At 44.6% G+C, this 22,695-nt stretch overlaps 2 protein-coding genes across 2 annotated transcripts in view; one reads left to right on the forward strand and one right to left on the reverse strand.

Moving 5' to 3' along the window:
• LOC139281134 (protein FAM83F-like) overlaps positions 1-9,901 on the forward strand; it is a 43,422-nt gene extending 33,521 nt beyond the window's left edge. Inside the window, exon 5 of the mRNA XM_070901108.1 lies at positions 8,923-9,901. Within this exon, the coding sequence (XP_070757209.1) occupies positions 8,923-9,384 (462 nt within the window). The 3' untranslated portion in view covers positions 9,385-9,901. The remainder of the gene's footprint in view (positions 1-8,922) is intronic.
• LOC139281135 (sodium/mannose cotransporter SLC5A10-like) overlaps positions 1-22,695 on the reverse strand; it is a 178,695-nt gene that overhangs the window by 104,712 nt on the left and 51,288 nt on the right. The window contains exons 6-8 of the mRNA XM_070901109.1: positions 16,301-16,381; positions 9,521-9,726; positions 4,435-4,570 (exon numbers count right to left, since the gene is read on the reverse strand). Coding sequence (XP_070757210.1) covers positions 4,435-4,570; positions 9,521-9,726; positions 16,301-16,381 — 423 coding nt within the window. The remainder of the gene's footprint in view (positions 1-4,434; positions 4,571-9,520; positions 9,727-16,300; positions 16,382-22,695) is intronic.

Here is a 22,695-nt window from a genome sequence, read left to right on the forward strand (position 1 = left end):
ATTCCAGTGAATCTACACTGCATTCCTTCCAAGGCCAATATATCCTAAGGTGCAGTGCCCAGAACTGTATAGTGTACCAGATGTGGTCTAACCAGGGCTTCGAGAAATCAGTTCCTTTTTGTTTGTGGCATGGATTTTCGTCTCAAGTTTTTCTGTAGCTTATCGGAGAACTGAATTGCTTATTTGATAAGAAATATTTTTCCTCATCTGTGAATACAACGTTAGGTTGTATGAATTCCAAGGACAGTAGGAGTATGTGTGCGTACTAGGTCCTTGCAGCAGAGCTTGGGTCTCCAGTCGTCTTGGTTAACCCTTGCCACTGGACCGAGACCTTGCTCTGTCAAGCCCGTCTGGTGGCTGGTGTGCAACGGCCACTTCACGTTAAAAGAATTCACGAACAGGCATCTTCCACCCTTCAACATGTAGTTCGGGACCTGGAATGTCAGGTTCCTCATTGAAACACCTGTGAACTCATCCTTTTTTGGTGTGGAAGTAGGTCATCCTCGACACAAGTGACTACCTAATACTATACTTAATGTAGGCGCATTTCTTTTTACTAAGAAATTCAGATGAAGGGACTCTAAGGTCCATAGTACAAGCTCAAAGTGTTGGAGAGAAGGTGAGATAAATTAATGATTATGTGATAACCAGATTGGGGTTTTAAAAGCTTGTAGATTATAGGAGAAAGGAAAGACTGAGGGACATATAGGAGCTCCAGTTTTGAGGAAGGAATAAGCTGGAGATGGAACCCTGTTTAAATTCTGTTGGCACAATATCAGTTTTATTTCTGTTCTGTATCCCCTCTTTTTCATACTATCCTTAAACATTATAGAGGGGAATAAGTTATGCAGCTAGATGACAAAATATAAAGCGGGCTTGGAGAACCAAGATGCCTTTTCTAGTTGCGTGTACGCTTTGGGCTGGATTTTAGGCTTTGCTGTTTTTGGGGCAAAAACTGAGGCGGGACGGGAAAGCCACCAGCCGGGAATAGTTTGCGCTTTGGTAAGGAAGTTTCGGCATCTGGGCCCTGCGTCAGGGGGCGCAACATGAAGGGAGGCGTTGTACACTTTTCGTGGTGTAGAAATGAGAAACTGCTGAACTAAACTGTTGGGCCGTGTATGCTCCGAGGGGGAGGGAGAAATAAACCTTTTTAAAAAAAAAACACAAAAATATTCCCAAAACATTGCCCACGCACGGCACAAATCGCTGAAAAGACTAAACAAACACTCATACTTACATAGGAACATAAGAAATAGGAGCAAGAGTAGGCCATACGGCCCCTCAAGCCTGCTCCGCCATTTAATAAGATCATGGCTGATCTGATCATGGACTCAGCTCCACTTCCCCGCCTGCTCCCCAAATATTCGTAGTACTTTAACTTCCTCGCCGCCATCAGCATGGCTGGACCGCACTGATTTCCCAGGCGGTCATTGCGGACGTACTTCTGGGCAGATGGATCGGGCAAGTGGCCAGTGTTGCAACGAGAGGTGTTGCTCACCCGGCGTAAAAATGAACCTGAACGCGGCCTTTCACACCGCTCCAGTCAAATCTCCAGAGCGCAAAGGATCGGAAAATTCAGCCGTATATGTTTGTGTGTTCACTATAGTTCCTCATTTAAGTTACTCAGTGGAAACACAAGGTACTTGTTGCCATCTGACATAATGACCACAAACCACCTGTTGTCTAACTCAAACTCCAACAGCTGGCTTATGCAAAATGAAAACATTTCCTGGGCGGTGCTGAACAAACATAAATGATTTATCTATGTCAACTTCGAACGTAATATTTATTTAATGAGCTAAGTGATCAAAATACACATAAGTAATGCTGCCACTGTATAAATACCAGATCCACTGGATGCTCAATGGGTTTTTGGTTGATAGTATGGCTTCAATTAGAAAATACAGTTCTGTATTACTGCAGCCCTGCCTAAAAACTGGTCAGTAATGTTAGTGCCAACTGTCGCTGTATCATTTTAAAGCTGTTATCCTTTTAAAGGGTGGTGCATTATCACTATACCTTTATCTTCGGAACATCTGTAACCAACAAATCCTGTTCAATCACTATTTGGTGGTAGACGAAAATAGAAAGATTCCTCAATTCTTTCATCTAACGTCCAAATGTAAGCTTTATTTATGGAATTGAAAATGTCACGCCTTTAATTGGGCATGTCATCAAAATACTTAAGATGACTTTTCATGGTTATTCTGATTTTAGGAAGAGTAAGCTAAAATAGAATGCCAATTCCTTTGGTTATTTTTTCGTAAGTGTCAATTATTCCAAATCAAAGGCAACATATGTTCCTAAAAAATGAAATGACAACAGAACGCTCCAACTGCAGCTGTATAATCATCACCGTGGCAGTCAGGAGGCTGCTCTAATCTTTAGCCCACGGTAAATTTTATCAAGTTACAAAGTTGAAAATATTAAGCTGATTTTTGAGCATTAACATTCATGGCTTGCAGAATTTTTTTTTTTAAAAGACAGACCCAAACTAATTCCCTAATGTGGTGCTAATTGTTTTCACCCTCATTGCTCCTTTATAGATCCTTACCTGCATTGCAAAACAAATATTCACGGCAACTATTGTGTTAATATGAAAAGAAACCTCTATGGAACAAAGCAATTAATTAACAGTTCATCTAATTATTAATAACACCTTGCATTTATATAGTGCCTTTAAGGTAGTAAAAAGACCCAAGGCGCTACACAGGAGTGTTATAAAACAAAATTTGACACAGACTCATGCAAACATGTTTACAATCTATGGGCTGGATATTTGGCTTTTTGTTTCTTTCGCTGAAAACAGTAGCGACACGGGAAACTTACCATTTTTGCTGTGCTACTGTTTTTAGGCCGAACTTTCGCCCTTTACGTATGTGCATCAGTAAGGGGTGGGGGGAGCGACCGTTACACGAGGATTTGCAGCGCAAAAATGCGAGTTTCACTAAATTCAGTCCGGGCCCGGGAACGCTGCAAGAGGCGCCTTGGGAGGGGAAAGAACATTTACATGACACTTATCTATTGAATCGCTGAAAAAAAATTTAAAAATAAAATCTTTAACTTAACTTTTTTGCAGGTTTTCATACTTACCGCTGCTGGCAGGGCTGCACCAACCTGTCGGTATTCTGGGCATGGCATATGGGTCAGGAGAAAGTCCGACGGTAACGCAATCCATGGCGTTGCATGTCGGCGCACCTCTTCCTGGCGGTACGTCCCATCGCCACCACAAACAACAAGCCGAGGATCCCGCCCAGGCTTTGCGACCGGGTTTTCACCGCGGAGGGTCAAATCCCGGCAAAAATCCGGTCGCAAACTTCTCAAAGATCCGGCCCTATGACTTTAATGAAATATTCCAGTTAACTGGGGCAAGATATTAATGAATACCTTACAGATGTAACCACCGTAAAAATAGTGTAAAGGTGGCATTTATGACTCTTTGCGTAGAGTGACTAAGATTGAAAACGTTGCAGGCAGACGTATCGATATATGGCTGACATCACCAGATTCACGGGTTATAGCAATCTATGTAAATCTGTGACAGATCACATTGTACTGTGTATATCTTACAATCATTGACAGACAGGAAGAGACCGTCTGGTCCAACTAGCCTGTCCCACATAACTGCAATGCTTTGTGCATCACAATACATACACTCCCACCCGAACTTGGGTTTCACCTCTCCCAGGATATCACAAGTAAAAAAAAAACCCCAGTCCAATTTGGGAAGACAAATCTGGACAATTTCTCTGCGAGCCCCTTAGGTGATTGAAGCTAGTCTAGGAGATCATTCTGGCCCTGATTAATGTTATGCAGTGGCTAACTTTTATCTGAGGTAATCCCTATCCCAGCCAGAAATAACTCTAGCTCTCGCTTGAAGGAATTCAGTGAATCGTCATCCACTGCACGAGATGGCAGTCTGTTCCAGAGGTTCACTATTCTCTGGGAAAAGATCAACCACCTGACATCCAACCTCGATCCGGCTTTATACAACTTAAAACTGTGACCCCTGGTCCTCCCTAACCTATTTAGTTGAAACAAGCTGTCTACACACACATAATTTATTCCCCTCATCATCTTATAAACCTCGATCAAATCACTGTTGGGTCTACGCTTCTCTAAAGTGTCGAGTCCCAGCTCTTTGAGCATATCTTGATAACTAAGTTGGTTCAAACTGGGAATTAATCTAGTGATCCTCCTCTGCACCCTTTCTGATACATAATGCAATTGGTTAAGCAATCATATATTAAAGTTCAATGGTTTTGAGGCTTTTAAGAGTGATTAAGTTTGCTCTTCAATAAAATGTGACTTGAGATGAAATGTAATTTCTATCTATACACAAATGCAAAAATTATGAAGCCATAATTATATCTTCATATGGAAAAGGTTCAAGCAAACAAATCTCACAAAAGATTATAGCTAGGACTTCATTACCTGGATAGAGGGCACGGCTGATCATTCCAGGCATTATAATGAAAATCATGGGCAGCATTTTGAGATAACTCGCCAGTATAGAGCCACCCTTTGCGTGGCTCAGATTCTTCGCAGATAGCGACCGTTGCACAATAACCTGAGAAATCAAAAGTATGTTCTATCGATTAATTTACAGCGAGGAACATAGGAACAGCCCCTTGAGCCTGTTCCGCCATTCAATTAGATCATGGGTCAGCTGTTTCTGAACTCCATTTATCTGTCTTGTTTCCGTAACCCTTACCTAACAAAAATCTATCAATCTCAGTTTTTAAATTGTCAATTGACCCCCCCACTCCCCAAGCCTCCACAGCTTTTTGGGGGAGAGAATTCCAGATTTCCACTAGAAACATAGAAACATAGAAACATAGAAACATAGAAAATAGGTGCAGGAGTAGGCCATTCGGCCCTTCTAGCCTGCACCGCCATTCAATGAGTTCATGGCTGAACATTCAACTTCAGTACCCCATTCCTGCTTTCTCGCCATACCCCTTGATCCCCCTAGCAGTAAGGACCTCATCTAACTCCTTTTTGAATATATTTAGTGAATTGGCCTCAACAACTTTCTGTGGTAGAGAATTCCACAGGTTCACCACTCTCTGGGTGAAGAAGTTCCTCCGCATCTCGGTCCTAAATGGCTTACCCCTTATCCTTAGACTGTGACCCCTGGTTCTGGACTTCCCCAACATTGGGAACATTCTTCCTGCATCTAACCTGTCTAACCCCGTCAGAATTTTATATGTTTCTATGAGGTCCCCTCTCATTCTTCTGAACTCCAGTGAATACAAGCCCAGTTGATCCAGTCTTTCTTGATAGGTCAGTCCCGCCATCCCGGGAATCAGTCTGGTGAACCTTCGCTGCACTCCCTCAATAGCAAGAATGTCCTTCCTCAGGTTAGGAGACCAAAACTGTACACAATACTCCAGGTGTGGCCTCACCAATGCCCTGTACAACTGTAGCAACACCTCCCTGCCCCTGTACTCAAATCCCCTTGCTATGAAGGCCAACATGCCATTTGCTTTCTTAACCGCCTGCTGCACCTGCATGCCAACCTTCAATGACTGATGTACCATGACACCCAGGTCTCTTTGCACCTCCCCTTTTCCTAATCTGTCACCATTCAGATAATAGTCTGTCTCTCTGTTTTTACCACCAAAGTGGATAACCTCACATTTATCCACATTATACTTCATCTGCCATGCATTTGCCCACTCACCTAACCTATCCAAGTCGCTCTGCAGCCTCACAGCATCCTCCTCGCAGCTCACACTGCCACCCAACTTAGTGTCATCCGCAAACTTGGAGATACTACACTCAATCCCCTCATCTAAATCATTAATGTACAGTGTAAACAGCTGGGGCCCCAGCACAGAACCCTGCGGTACCCCACTAGTCACTGCCTGCCATTCTGAAAAGTACCCATTTACTCCTACTCTTTGCTTCCTGTCTGACAACCAGTTCTCAATCCATGTCAGTACACTACCCCCAATCCCATGTGCTCTAACTTTGCACATCAATCTCTTGTGTGGGACCTTGTCGAACGCCTTCTGAAAGTCCAAATATACCACATCAACTGGTTCTCCCTTATCCACTCTACTGGAAACATCCTCAAAAAATTCCAGAAGATTTGTCAAGCATGATTTCCCTTTCACAAATCCATGCTGACTTGGACCTATCATGTCACCTCTTTCCAAATGCACTGCTATGACATCCTTAATAATTGATTCCATCATTTTACCCACTACCGATGTCAGGCTGACCGGTCTATAATTCCCTGTTTTCTCTCTCCCTCCTTTTTTAAAAAGTGGGGTTACATTGGCTACCCTCCACTCCATAGGAACTGATCCAGAGTCAATGGAATGTTGGAAAATGACTGTCAACGCATCCACTATTTCCAAGGCCACCTCCTTAAGTACTCTGGGATGCAGTCCATCAGGCCCTGGGGATTTATCGGCCTTCAATCCCATCAATTTCCCCAACACAATTTCCCGGCTAATAAGGATTTCCCTCAGTTCCTCCTCCTTACTAGACCCCCCGACCCCTTTTATAACCGGAAGGTTGTTCGTGTCCTCCTTCGTGAATACCGAACCAAAGTACTTGTTCAATTGGTCCGCCATTTCTTTGTTCCCCGTTATGACTTCCCCTGATTCTGACTGCAGGGGACCTACGTTTGTCTTTACTAACCTTTTTCTCTTTACTACCCTCTGTGTGAAGAGGTTCTTCCTTACATCACCCATGAATGAGCTAGCTCTAATTTTAATGTTGGGCCCCCTTGTTCTGGACTCCCCCACCAGAGGAAATAGTTTATTTCTATCGACCCCATCAACTCCTTTAATCATTTTAAACACCTCAATTAGATATTCCCTTAAACTTCCATACTCAAGGGAATACAAGCCTCTTCTATGCAACCTTTTAGCCCCGGTATCATTCTAGTGAATCTGTGCTGCACCCCCTCCAAGCAGATGGTTCAAGAGTACATGCCCTGCACACCTTCTATCAACTGGTCTGCTTTCAGAAAATTCTACTTATATTTTGATGATCAAAATTATGAGGGGTTTTGATAGAGTAGATGGGGAGAAACTGTTTCCACACCAGGAGGGTCAGGATCGAGAGGACACAGATTTAAGGTAATTGGCAAAAAAGCCAAGGGGGAAGATGAGGAGAAATATTTTTACTCGGCAAGTTATGACTGATTGAAAGGATGGTGGAAGTAGATTCAATAGTAACTTTCAAAAGGGAATTGGATCTCTACTTTGAAAAGGAAAAATGTGCAGGGCGATGGGGAAGGAGCAGGGGGAGTGGGACTAATTGGTAGGACAGGACACGATGGGCCAAATGGCCTCCTCCTGTGCTGTATTATTCGATGCTTTTATGATACTTAAGAATAAATATTTTTCCCTGAAGTAACTTTCCATTAAGATCAAATTATTTTTGAATCATTTGCTCCACGTGTTACAAGGTGATTTATTCTAGCCCCTTTTATATTGTGGGCTAGAATAAATGGTCTGGCCTGTTTAATTATGAAATTAATGACAGAGAGAGCCAATTAATTTGTGAAAAGGCTCTAATCTACTTAGGGTTCCAGTTTCAACATACACAAAAATTGCGGCAACATTCCATATGATCATTAGCAGATCTATAAAAATTAATTCATGTTCTTTAGAAAAACAGATGGTTTCCTTGGTTTCAAACTCGCCATTAAAAATCCTTCTTGGCAGCAACATGATTGGGCCTCAACTGCACATGATGAGTCCTGACCTTATTTCTTTGATAATGAATGTATAACATCCTGAATTTTATTAGAAATCTTAACTTGCTGCCCAGTTGTCACGTGACTGCTCCACAGAATCTAACTTGTGATTTTCTCAATATCCATTTCTCCAATATACATCTCTTCAATGAAAACATTCATATGAAGAAAGGACAGCAACAACATTTGGGCAATAACATTTTTGTAACTATAAGATGCCATAATTGGAAAAGCAATGTGGTTAGAGTTCACTCTCAATAAGTTATTAAATCAAATAAGTAATGCCTTCTTTACTAACATAAAAGATAAATGTAGCCCAAAAGGCTGTGGGTGCTGGGACAATTGGAGCTTTCAAAACTACGATTGATAGACTTTTGTTAGGCAAGGGTATCAAGGGACATGCAGCAAAGGTAGGAAAATAGAGTTGAAGTGCAGATCAGCCATGATCTAATTGAATGGCGGAGTATTAAATGGCCTAATGTTACTATGTTGGCATGAGTAATAACTCTCTGGAACTACACAAAAGTATACTCAGGTATACTCTGTTAGATAGAAGGAAAGAAAACACGACAAAAAGAACTAGCATTTATATAGTGTCTTCAATACAGAAAATAGATAAAGAAATGGACACTGAGCTATTGTGGGAGACTGAGCAGAGGTGACCGAAAGGTTGGTAGAAAAGATGGGTGCTGAGAAGGTTTCTAAAAGATGGGCAGGCAGAAGGGTTTAAGGAGGGAGTTCCACAGAGTGGTGGATGGCTGTGTCACCAATGTTGGCACCAAGGGAAGGTACATGAACAAAAGGGCAAAGCCGGATGCTGGATGCCCGATGTGTATGAGAGGGAATGGAAAGACCTTTGTATATGTATAGTTATAAAACAAAACTTAACACCAAAACTTCATTCATAGAATGGTGGAATGGTTTTATTTATTTTCAGAAGAGATGATGATCTGGCACATTTTGATTGACAGAAATAAAAGTTAAAATGAAAAGGAATCTATACGTATGATTAACACTGCAATTTGCTGCTCCCTTTATCTACCACGTTTGTTTGCAGAATAGGCGTACTTGAGAAAACAAGTCCAAATACACAGATCAAACCACCAGTACAGCAGCACATAAGCCAGATAAAAAGTAGTCCCAGCGACTTTACCTTCCAAATTTTCCGACTAATGTATTCAAATGCTTCTTCTTTGTTACAGAGAAACAGATACGCATTTCCCCCAAATTCAGCAGCAAACACATTTGAATCAACTACAAACATTCGGAGTTTTCAACCCCTCCACGGTGTTTCAAGGAACCCCGATATGAACAAAAGTAGAAGACTAATGTTCAAACCCATGGGCGTCCCGTGCTCCAGGACGTTGCAGAAAAATTACCCAAAGATCATGCCATGCTTGTCAGTGGCGAAATTCCATGAACAGAAGGGATTTGGCAACATGAATTCGGCAGCAGGGCTGGGCATAGCAGAGTCCAAACCAGACAGTAACTGTGCCCCTCAAGGAGGGATCTCCTCAGATCCAAATATGTCTTCAAGTAGCACAACTACTCCTTTGGGACTCTCACTCTCCAAACTAGCAATATACAAGAACTTAAAAGTGAAGATGCCAGCTAACAGAGTTGCACAATGTATAGAGTCCACCCAGAAAGCATTGAGCAAGTGACCTATCTGAGCATTGACCTTCGGACTAAATAATTAAGCTGTGGAGTTCGGGACAGAGCGGATTATTTAGAATGCTGCTGCTTTTGGCACTATATATAAAGGGAAAATGAATGTGAGGTGAAGTATGTTTACATTACCTGATCTGTGCACCAATACCATGTCGCCAGTATGGTCAATCCAAAAGTCATGCCGGTCCATGGAAGATCTCCTGTCACTGGATCTCTGAATAGATGCATGGCATCAGCTCTGGGGAGGTGGCACGTTGTATTAGGAATAATCTTTGTTGGAACTGCATTTAGGTATACACTTTCCAGGTTGTGGTACCCTCCGATCTTATTAAAAGCTACAGGAGTAATGTAAATGTTTTTTTTAATAAAATTAAAAAATGTCACTGTGTACAGCTGCTAAAATTATTTTTTGGCCTATTTTATCTCGCGAACCTATGGATTTATTTCAGGGTTTGGCACAGTAGCCAGTCGTGCTCTGTATCTTGTATTTGGTGATGCTCATGTGCAATAAATCTCTACTTTGAAAATGATATATTAACGTGCTGAATGTACGATTTATCTCAAACAATTGTCTCCAAATTTTTATCTACCAAAAGGTTGGCTCAAAAGTCGATTTTTTCCTCTAATCTCTCATTATTGTCTGTTTAACCTTTGATCAACTGGGGAACTTTCATATTGTTTAAAAATAAGTTTGAGAAAAATATTTTCCCTCCCACCTTTCAGAACAGGTGCAGGCCCATTCAGCCCCTCGAGCCTGCTCCACCATTCAATGAGACTATGGCTGATCTGTACCAAAGCTCTATTTACCCGCCTTTGCTCCGTATCCCTTGATACCCTTATCCAGCGAAAATCTATCAAGTCTTGAAAGCTCCAATTGTCCCAGCGTCCACAGTCTTTTAGGGGAGAATATTCCAGATTTCCACTACCCTTTGTGTTGAAAAAGTGCTTCTCTATTTCATTTCTAAATGACCTAGCTCTAATTTTAAGATGTCCCCATTTTTGGATTCCAACACCACAGGAAATAATTTCTCTGCATCTACCTTATCGAATCTTTTAAAGATTTCAATTAAATCACCCTTGTTATGTATGTAACTATATAATACTTGTCACCAGAGGGCGCAACTGTTGGAGTCCTAATGATCACCTGCACACACGTGCAGGGCCAGTATAAAAGGTGCCATGTTGTTTAGGCACTCTGGAGTTGTAATAAAGATGACTGAGGTCACACTAAGTTTAGCTCACAGTACTCAGCCTCATGGAGTTCTTCTATACACAACAATTGGCGACGAGTAACAGAATACGAACCTTCACGCAACCATGGCTGCCGTTGGAATATTAGAGAGATTCGTAGAGGGTGATGATTGGGAAGCCTTCGTCGAGCGTCTCGACCAGTACTTAGTGACCAACGAGCTGGAAGGAAACACTAACGCGGCCAAGCACAGGGCGGTTCTCCTCACCGTCTGTGGGCCTAAAATATACGGACTCATCAAGAATCTGCTCGCACCGACAAAACCAACGGAGAAGGAATATACAGAGTTGTGCACGCTGGTTCGGGACCACCTCAAGCCAAAGAGGAGTATCCTCATGGCCAGATATCTTTTTTACACGCACCATCGCTCCGGGGGCCAGGACGTGGCGGATTATGTCGTCGGCCTCGCGGGACCTTGCGATTTTGGAACTGTGTTGGAGCAAATGCTGCGGGACTTTTTCATGCTGGGCATCAGCCACAAGGCCATTCTTCAAAAGCTGCTGGCTGCCAAAACCCTAGACCCGAGCAGGGCCACCGCGATCACCCAGGCATGCATGGCCATGGACGGTAACACTAAACAGATATCTCCTCAACATCGAAGCTCACCAGCAAGTACTGTGCATAAAATGACCTCACTAGCAGGCCAAACTGCATATGACAGGGCCTATACATCTGCAGCTGCAAGACCTGTGATGACTCAGAGTCCGCCATCGGGGGTGAATGTGAATCCATTAGCACTGTGTTGGTGCTGCGGGGGTAATCATCGGGCCCATCAATGTCGATTCAAGCACTACGTGTGCAAAGGCTGCGCAACGATGGGGCACCTCCAGCGAATGTGCAAACGTGCTGCGACACACCACGTGGCAGAGGATGATCGATCCGGCGCAGATCACACAGCACAGGCAACTCAACCCGAGGAAGAAGTGTATGGGGTACATACCTTCATCATCAACAGCCCTCCTATAATGCTGAAAGTCAAATTAAATGGAGTTCCATGGAGTTGTACACGGGTGTGAGTCAGTCAATAATGAGCCAGAAGGCTTTAGAGATACTGTGGGTTAATAAAGCACAAAGGCCCAAACTGAGCCCGATTAATGCAAAGCTGCGAACCTACACCAAAGAGCTCATACTAGTCATTGGAAGTGCAACAGTGAAGATATCATATGATGGAGCTGTGCATGACCTATCATTGTGGATTGTTCCAGGCAATGGCCCAACGCTGTTCGGCCAAAGCTGGCTAGAAAAGATTAGATGGAATTAGAACGACATCAAAGCACTATCTTCAGTGGATGACGACTCGTGTGCTCAAGTGCTGAGCAAGTTTCCTTTGCTATTCGAACCAGGCATCGGCAACTACACAGGCGCCAAGGTACAGATCCATCGAGGCCCCGATGCACGGCCCGTCCATCACAAGGCTCGGGCGGTTCTGTACATGAAGAGGGAGAAAGTCGAGATCGAACTGGATAGACTCCAACACAAAGGAACCATATCGCCAGTCGAGTTCAATGAGTGGGGAGTGGGCCAGTCCAATTGTTCCGGTGTTGAAAAGCGATGGCACAATCAGAATCTGCGGAGACTACAAGATAATGATTAACCAAGTCTCACTTCAGGACCAGTACCCGCAGTCAAGGCGGATGACCTGTTCGCATCGTTAGCGGGGGGGGGGGGGGGGGGGAAAGGGGAGACAACCGTTCACCAAGTTGGACCTAACCTCCGCCTACATGACACAGGAGCTGGCTGAATCTTCGAAAAGACTGACTTGCACCGACACACACAAAGGGCTGTTTATATACCACAGGTGCTCTTTTCGGGATTCGCTCGGCTGCAGCCATTTTCCAGAAAAACATGGAGAGTTTGCTGAAATCTGTTCCACGCACCATTGTGTTTCAAGACGACGTCCTGATCACTGGTCGTGACACCATCGAACGTCTACACAACCTGGAAGAGGTTCTAAGTCGCCTAGACAGAGTGGGACTCGGGCTGAAACACTCCAAGTGTGTTTTCCTGGCGCCAGAAGTCGAATTTTGGGGGAGAAAGATTGCAGCAGATGGCATCAGGCCCACGGACTCAAACAGAGGCCATCAAGAATGCACCCACATCACAGAATGTGACGGAGCTGCGTTCGTTCCTGGGACTCCAACTATTTGGGTAACTTTCTACCCGGGTTGAGCACGTTGTTAGAGCCTTTGCACATGTTGCTACTTAAGGCTGATGACTGGCTTTGGGGCAAATCTCAAGACACAGCCTTTGAGAAGGCCAGAAACCTGCTATGTTCAAATAAGTTACTTGTACACTATGACCTATGTAAACATTTAATGCTAGCTTGTGACACCTCATCGTACGGGGTCGGCTGTGTGTTACAGCAAGCCAATGTATCGGGCAATCTCCAACCAGTTGCATACGTGTCTAGAAGTGTGAATAAGGCTGAGAGAGTGTATAGTATGATCGAGAAAGAGGCGTCAGCATGTTAAGAAAATGCACCAATACCTATTTGGACTTTGGTTTGAGCTTGAAATTGACCACAAGCCGCTCATTTCACTGTTTCAGAGAGCAAAGGTATAAATACCACTGCTTCGATCCGCATCCAAAGATGGGCACTAACATTATCCACCACAGGCCAGGCACTGAAAATTGTGCCGATGCTCTCAGCCGGCTACCATTACCCACCACTGGGGTTGAAATGGCGCAGCCCGCAGACTTGCTACTGGTCATGGATGCTTTTGAGAGCGAGGAGTCACCCGTCATAGCTCACCAGATCATGACCTGGAACAGCCAGGATCCTGTGCTATTAGTAAAGAGTTGCATCCTAAATGGGAACTTGTCGGCCATTCCCAGGGAAATGCAAGATGAATTTAAGCCATTTCACCGACGCAAAGCTGAAATGTCCATCCAGCCAGATTGTCTCTCATGGGGTAATCGTGTGGTTTTGCCAAAAAAGGCAGGGAAACGTTTATACGCGACCTACACAGTACCCACCCAGGCATTGTCATGATGAAGGCAATTGCCAGGTCGCATGTTTGGTGGCCCGGCATTGACTCGGACTTGGAGTCATGCGTGCATCAGGATCCACGTAGATTATGCCGGCCCCTTTCTAGGAAAGATGTTTTTAGTAGTTGTGGACGCTTACTCCAAATAGATTGAATGTGTAATCTTGTCATCCATCACATCCGCAGCCACCATTGAAAGCCTCCGGGCCATGTTCGCCACCCATGGCTTGCCCGACGTCCCTGTCAGCGACAATGGACCGTGTTTCACCAGCTCGGAATTCAACGAGTTTATGACCCGCAATGGCATCAAGCATGTCAGGTCTGCTCCGTTTAAGCCCGCGTCTAACGGTCAAGCGGAGCGGGCAGTCCAAACAATTAAGCAGAGCATGAAACGCGTGATGGATGGCTCCCTGCAGCCCCGCTTGTCTTACATTCTGCTCAGTTACCGGACGCGATCTCACTCACTCACCAGGGTTCTCCCGGCAGAATTGTTAATGAAGAGAGGCCTCAAAACCAGGCTCTCCCGAGTTCATCCGGATCTTAATGATCACGTGGAAATCCGGCGACACCGGCAGAACATGTACCACGATCGCACGGCTGTTCATGCGACATTGATGTTAACGATCCTGTGTTTGTCCTGAATTATGGTCATGGTCCCAAGTGGGTTGCTGGCACTGTTTTGGCCAAGGAAGGGAATAGGGTGTTTATAATCAAACTGTTAAATGGCCAAACATGCAGAAAGCATTTAGATCAGACCAAATTGCGATTTACTGACAACCAGGAACGACTTGAAGAGGACATCACCATCGACAATCCACCAACACACACCCAACCAGCAATCGACCTCGCTGTCAATCACTAGTATGAACCCACCGTTCCTGACAGTCCGGTGCAGTGCAGCAATGGTCCGGCCAACTCACATATGCCAGGGTTTGAACTTAGACGATCAACCAGGGAGCGAAGGGCTCCGGATCGTCTCAACTTGTAAATAACTTGTACCGAAGACTTTTGCGGGGGGGGAGGGGGTTTGGGGGGAGAAAGAGTGTAACTATGTAATACTTGCCACCAGAGGGCACGATTGTTGGAGTCCTAATGGTCACCTGCACACACGTGCAGGGCCTGTATAAAAGGTTGGCTGCCATGTTGTTTAGGCACTCTGGAGTTGTAATAAAGACGACTGAGGTCACATTAAGTTTAGCTCACAGTACTCAGCCTCATGGATTTCTTCTATACACAACCACCCTGAAACCTATAAACTGCAAGGGACTATAAACCGATGTTCCCCATAAGCTGCACTGCCTTCTGTGCAGCCGCCTCCCCCAATGCGCGGCCCATTCAGATTTATATGCATGCACGGTATCTACAATGGAAAAGCTGGTGAGCGGCCTGCGCGGGACCTTGCAGATGACTGCGCAGCTTCGCGGGAATGTTGATACAAACCCAATTTATGTAGTCTGTTCTCATAAGGGTCTGCATCATTGTTGGCGAAGTCGGGAGCTGGATCGGTGGAGGGGAGGTCGGGAGCTGGATTGTTGATGGGGAGATCAGGGGCTGCAAATCGTTGGAAGAGATGTTGGAAAGTGGGAGGAGGGGGGGTGGGGGGGGAGGGGAGGTCGGAGATCAGAGGCCTCGTGAAGTGGGGGGGGGGGAAGGTGGTCGATCGCGGGGGGTTGGCGAAGCAGCAAATCGGGATCCAGCATGTAAGTGGAAAGGCACTTAACTCCTGGGCTCAGCAGTCCTCACCTTCCTTTAGCTGGCAGGTTCCCCGAGACCTGGGAAACCCAGTCAGCCGCCCACAGTTAAATTTAAAATGCAGCTTCATTATAATATTTAAAGTGCCAACCCACCACCTGCGACCGGGTTGGCTGCCCGCCCCGTCCTGCATCCGTTAAAACCAGAAGTGGGCGGGTTGAAGGCGGGTTTGAAATGTTTAACTCCAACCTCCAACCGACCCCAACCCACACGTTTTTTGGGGTCAAAATCCCCCCCTTAGGGATGAGCCGCATGGCTCTTCTCTGTACTTCTCCCGTGCTTGAATGTTTCTCTTACTTCTTGGCGACCAGAACTAGATGTAATATTCAAGGTGTGGTCTAACCAGAGCACTGTACGAATTTATTACTACCTCCTGATTTGTATTCTACAGTTCTGGCTAGGTGTTCAACATCCTATTGGCTTTGTTGATCGCTGCTCTTGGGTTTTGCTCAGTTTCATCTTCAGCTATTTCAATACACCCTTGGGAATAATTCTAACTTAAAAAAAAAATCTTTGAACATTTATATTTATTAGGTATAAAAATATCAGACATGGGGGAAAAAAGCTGTTTGACCAACAAGTCAAGAATTATCCAATCGGGTAATGGAGTCTGTTCGCTTTCCAATTGGCCGAGGGAAGACGGTGCGCCGTGAGGATGGACAATGGCGGGAGAGTGGGGGCGGGGTGTTTGGAGGTGTGAGGTCATGTGATGACACCTCCAGGAATGTGTCCAACCAGAGTTGGCAACATTTAACCAGATTAGGAATGGGAAGGAGGCAGTAAGTTTTTCCTCACTGTTTTCGGGGCAACTACCTACTCCCACCCCTTGTCACCCACCCATTTATACTCGGTGAAGCCAGTGAAGATGTCCCCTCCACACCCCCGCCCCCCCGTGTCATGGAAACAGTTTGCCAACTATACCTGCAATGGTTAGTATCACAGTTCCGATAATCATGACAACTGTCTGAAGAGTGTCTGTGTAGATAACTGCTGCCAGGCCACCTGAAACCAGAACAGAAAGGAAAGAAATTAAGTCATTCCAGTCATTCACTTCTATCACCCCATATCATGGTAGCATTTACTTCATCTTTCAATTTTCCCGAGATACCTGCGGCATTGTTTTGGCGTGCGCCATTTTTTTGGGGAGTAAATTAAAATCTCCAAGTTTCCCCAATGTTTCTGCGCCAGCGTAACTCAGTTAGTTATGATTTTTTTTAGGTTAGGATTTTTTTGCATTATAGGGGCGTAATCTGATGTCTGCGCCAGTTTTTCGGATTTAAGCAAGTTTGGCCAACTTACATTATTCCTAGGACGGCGTATGTGACCAGTCCCAAAAAAACCTTCTGGGCACTTAAGAAAAAGCAGCGTACATTAAAAAATCGGCGCAGAAAGACGCCACTGTTTTTAGGCGAAGTTTTGGAGAGAGTCAAGAAGGCAAAGAATATAGAAACATAGAAAATAGGTGCAGGAGTAGCCCATTTGGCCCTTTGATCCTGCACCACTATTCAATATGATCATGGCTGATCATGCAACTTCAGTACCCAATTCCTGCTTTCTCTCCATACCCCTTGATCCCTTTAGCCGTGAGGGCCACATCTAACTCTCTTTTGAATATATCTAACGAACTGACCTCAACAACTTTCTGTGGTAGAGAATTCCACAGGTTCACAATTCTCTGAGTGAAGAAGTTTCTCCTCATCTCGGTCCTAAATGGCTTACCCCTTATCCTTAGACTGTGACCCCTGATGCTGGACTTCCCCAACATCGGGAACGTTCTTCCTGCATCTAACCTGTCCAATCCCATCAGAATTTTATATGTTTCTATGAGATCTCCTCTCATTCTTCTAAATTCCAGTGAATATAAGCCTAGTCGATCCAGTCTTTCTTCATATGTCATCTTAATATGCATCATGAAGCTTAATTTTTTCAAAATCAAAAGGGAGAAAATGGAACTCTAATGCAATTCTTTAATTTTTGATTTTTTTTCAAAGTACCAGGCCACCACCGGGCTCGAGGGTTGGAGTGTCGGCCGGCAGAATCGCTCCCTCGCCCGGAAACAGGGGCTCGGCTTCAAAAGAAGCCTGGACGGGTGGAGTGGAAGCTGAACAGAAGGGATGAGAACCCTTAGGCTATACAGTAGCTTAAAAAGAAGCCCGGGGCAGGGGGGGGGGGGCGCGGTTGCAGAGCCCGTGTCCGGCTGAGGGAGTGATTCTGCCGGCCGACCCTCAAGCCTCTGCCATGTTTCAGCAGCAGCCAGAAGGGCAGAGCAGGCTGCTGAGGGACAAAGGGTATGGCCTTGCCACCTGGCTCATGATGCCCCTACGTGTAACCCGGACTGAAGCCGACCGGGAATACAACATGTTGCACATTGCGACACGCAGCAAAAATAGAGAGGACCATTGGCATCTTGAAGCAGCGTTTCCGATGCCTGGACCATTCCGGAGGCTACTTGCAATACTCCCCTGAGATTGTCGGTCAGTTCACTGTTCTCTGCTGCATGCTACACAACTTTGTCATCATGAGGTGAGAGTGGCTGATGATATGGAGGAAGATGCAGATGATGAGGAGGAGGAGGACGAGGAAGCCATGCAACTACCTGAACCCAGAGCACGACGGCGGAGGAGGACGAGCCGTCGTGCCCCTTTAACGATTGCTCGAGCCTTGCGCCAGCAGCTCATCCGTGAACGCTTTGCTGCCTGAAGGCTCAGCGGCAACTGTTCCAAATGGACCATGTTTACTGTTTGGACCTGTTCCGTAATGTTGTGTTATTTTAATGGGAAAAAAAACAGAAATGATTCTTCTTTAATTTAAAAAGTCATATTAATAATGGAACAAATAATGTAAATGATTCAATTATCATTTAAAATATATTTTATTCAAAAGTTTAACACGCTTGTACTTAACTTTAATAAAAATATTCTTGTTTCAAACTTTAAAGTTTTCAGTTAAGATCACTTACAAACTATATCATTTACAAACTTTAAGATCACTTACAAACTTTTAAACTTGTAAATTTACATCACTTACAAAAAACCTTTAATTTGAGAACAGTTACAACAGTAACCACAATAATAACAACAGCAGCAGCAAAGAAAGGCTGCACCCATCTCTCCTTCACCTTATTCTAAGACTGCCCACTGCTCTTGGTCTTGGTGACCCCACCGCCCCTGCCCGCAGGTGGTGGCACAGCGTTTCTCGAGAATGTTGCAAGGTTATTCTTTCGAGCATCTCAGGTAATGCGCACTTCTTGATGGAGGCGTGGGCAGGTGGTAATGTGGAAGGCCTCTTCAGAGGTTGGTTTGAGATTGGAGTAGGAGTGAGAGTTGATTCTGTCAATGGCCACGGGGTCTGGACATGTTCCCTTATCGCAGCAGCTACCTCCAACATTCCCTCCCACATTTGCCCCGACAGCATCTCAACTATCTGCAACATTCCCTCCCTCCTGTTCACCGACAGTGTATCAGCTACCTGCGACATTCCATCCCTAATGTGCCCGGACAGTGTTCCCATTTCTCGTGAGAGTGTTGTTACTTCTCCCGACAGTCCTGATACCTCATCACCCACCCCACTGATGTTGTCCAGGAGTGATCACCCAAGGTCAATGCTCTCCCCACTCATTGCTATCATCTAAACCACATCTGTTACATCCTGCACCTCAGGAGAGCGCTGTCACACTCTCCTTCCCCTCCTCACCCTGGGTGTGGCTCGTTGTATTCCACTGGGATCCGCAGCCTCGGATGGTGGGGCCCTGGGTGTACCTCGCTGCATCCAACTGGGACCCGCAGCCTCGGACTGTGAAACCATGGAATGTCCCAACACCACTCAGGAAAGGGGCTGGCACCTCAATAGGCAGCACCATCACCTCCTCCAAAGTGAGTACAACAGTGGGGACTTCATTCCTGCCCCTCCCCATTACTCTCACCCCCATGCTCTTGGTCTGGAAGGTGGGATTGGAAGATGTTCTCCGCGTCAGGCTCGTCTGAATCTTCTGCATCGGCTTCAGCCTTGTCAGGGTTGGCCTCAAGTTCTGCAAAATATAACAGAACAGACAAATGGTTAGCAGCAGAGGATGGGGCAGGGTGGCATGAGTAAGCTCTCACAGCGCAAGAAAGAGGCTTATTTGAAGGACCACGATGAATGATAGCACAATGCATCAACCGAAGCGGAGCTGACGGAGACATCCCCATGAAGCAAAGCATGGATAGCCCACACAGTACTTAACTTTTAGCAAAGCCAGAATGTGGAATTTGCAGGACTTACCCTCTCCCTCGAGTGTGGGCCCAGCTTGTGCAGTGGTAGTTGCTTTTCTCCAGGCAGAGCCCATCAAAGCAGCGACCCTGTCTTCCAAGGGTGTCAGTGAGTGTAGATTTGCAGTGTCGTCTGCTGTTCAAGCTCTCTCTCTTTTGTTGTGTGCCACCTTCCTCTGTGTAATGTCTGTAGCTCCACACTGTGGACGTATTGTGTTACTGCACCAGAGTATTTAATAAACAGTCAGGTCACCTGACGAGAAGCAACTTCCACAGAGATTTCCGGAAAGCTGCTCCACCTTGAAAGCGTGTGTGCTGTGTGCTCTGTGAATCTATCACAAATGGCGATGACAAATGGGATAATCGAATAAAACAAAGCTGAAATTTTTGTTGGTGAAGGATTCAGCTAGCCAACAGAGAGACTTTGAGAGCTTTTCTGTTTTAAATACAGCTACAAATTTGAGGTAAATTACGAGAATACTGTTGAATTGCCAGAGTCAAAATGGCTGCACCTATGGGAGTGATGGGGCATTTAGGGGAATATAAACGCGACCGGGAAAGGTTCAAAGCATATGTGGATCGGCTAGAAATGTATTTCACTGAAAATAATATAATGGAAGTCCCAGAGAATACAGACCAGAACAGGGTGGTGTTGGAACGGAAAAGAACTATTTTCGTAACTGAAGCTGGGCCTGAGTTGTATGAAATGTTGATAAATTTGCTTGTGCCTGCCGAGCCAAAGGATAAAATGCTTAAGGAGATTTTAATTAAGCTGGAACAGCACTACAACCCCGTACCCTTGGAAATTGCTGAAAGCTATCGTTTCAGTATCCGAAATCAAAAGGCCGATGAAAATATCAGTGAGTACATTGTAGCATTAAAAAAGCTATTTATTCACTGTCATTTTGGAAACTTTCAGAAGCGGCTTTCAAAGCTATGAGTAGAAATTCCCAGAGACTACATAGCGTGGAACAACAACAACAGGATGAGAAGATGTTAGAGTTAAACATAATCGGGAGCACGATGTTAATGGACAGCGATTCGAAAAGTATCATAATCCACATAGATGTTGCAGGATTCAAGATACCCATTGAAATCAACATGGGTGATTGGAAACAAATCCAAGAGAAAATCAGAATTTAAGTCTGAGTCCGAGTCGGGAAAACAAACAATCTGAAATTAGAGTGAGTTCAAATGGAAATCAAGGGCATCCCTTGGAGGAAAACTTTCTTCAGGATCAGCCTCGATTGAGTTTAAATTGAACACCATGTTTGGAAGGTTCTGTTCGAGAGCGAAGATATCTTCTTCGAAACAGAAAACAAGTGGTTAAGCTTAATTTGTAACTATGGCAAAAATAAGTCCATAATCCTTTGTTATGTATAACCATGCAAGTTATGTATGATGATTGTTATAATAACTTCTTCATTAAGGAGGGAGAAGTGTAATATCTGTAGCTTCACACTATGGATGTATTATGTTACTGCAAAACATCGTTATGGACTTCCGGAAAGCTGCTCCATCTTGAAAGCTTGTGTGCTGTGTGCTCTGTGAATCTATCACATTCTGCAAAGATAAAAATATAACTTTTTAGTGGATCTTTCTGCTGGGTGGGACATACAGCTAGTCACATTTACAATTGCAATTCCAGTGAATAAAGGAAAATACTACTTACACTAACTACTTGCCCAAGGTCCTGCCACTTCTTTTTGCACTGGCCACTAGACCTCAGGGTGGTCACCATTGCACAGTAATCTTCTGCTAGTTGATTCCAGCGTTTCTTCATTTCTTTTGGTGAAACTTTTATGTGACCGCTGCTGCTGTCCAGCTCATGCCATCTGGCCTCAATTACAGTAACTAATGCCTCCACTTCCTCGTGAGAAATGCTTAGGGCTAAACTTTCCTTTCATTTTCGGCGGGTTTTTGGTGATTTTCTCGGCGGTACAGCTGTTTTTCTGCGAAAGTTTCCCCCTTAGTTTCTCAATGGTATCACCCAAATCTCAGAATGCCCGCCGGGACCAAACTGCTTACATGCACCGCCGAGAAAAAGTTTGGCCTCAATGGGAGCCCATCCAGATCGCCGACTGCTTCCGTCCTGTAAAAGCTGTTAAACAGGGCGGTGGGTGAGTACTCTGCAAAGAAAGGTAAGTTAAAGGTTCTTTATTTTTTTTTAAATTGGAAATCTGTGATTAGGTGTAAAAGTGTCTTGGAAATGTTTTTTAAATTTTATTTTTAAGTGACATTTTTTTTTTAAGTTTCCCCCACTCCCTAGGCCCAAGTGCAGCCTCGGACTAAATTGTTTAAAATCCGCCCATTTTACTTAGTTTCCCCTTATCCGCCGAGAATAATGGTGCAAGATCCATTTTCTCACAGAGCGATTATTTTTAACTTAAAAGTGGAAATTTTCACCAACATTCCTTACAAAATGTTAGCGTTTTTTCTGGGCGGGCAATCGGGCGTTGAGGGGCTCTGGAGAAAGTCTAGCCCTTTGGTCCTCGAGCCGCATTGCATATTGCAGCTCTGATTTTTTCCATTGTTCTTACACACAACTGGCTCTTTAAAAATGGCCGCAAGCAGACTGGGAGGTGTACTGGGCATGCGCGTAAAAGACGTCTTTTTTTTTCGCGCATGCACAGAAGGGGGGGGCATCCTTTTTTCGGCGCAAACATTAGGTTCCAACCCCCCCGAAGCTAAAGCTGTGTGGCGCCAATTAAAAAAATTAGAATGGGGAAACTTATACGTTTTTTTTAGTCAGGGCAAAAAAAAACAGGCGTAACTCTTGAAATGTCAAAATACGGCATGGGGGAAAATTGAGCCCCTTGATAGGATGTTCCGGCCAATGTGGTTTCAGCTTTTTTCACATTGCACGCTGAAGAGTTCTAAGCTAAATACTTAAACATGAAGTTAACATGCGAGTTTTAGATTTATAAATATAACTTATGCAAGGGGAGGAAACAAAAACAGTAGTGATATTAACATGACTCCACTTGTAAAATTAAAATAAAATGCACAGCAAGTCAATCCAACTGTGGCTACACATCAAAAGTTCTTACAACAACTTGTATTTATATA

This window comes from Pristiophorus japonicus, chromosome 15, assembly GCF_044704955.1.
Source record: "Pristiophorus japonicus isolate sPriJap1 chromosome 15, sPriJap1.hap1, whole genome shotgun sequence".
Classification (NCBI taxonomy): domain Eukaryota; kingdom Metazoa; phylum Chordata; class Chondrichthyes; family Pristiophoridae; genus Pristiophorus; species Pristiophorus japonicus.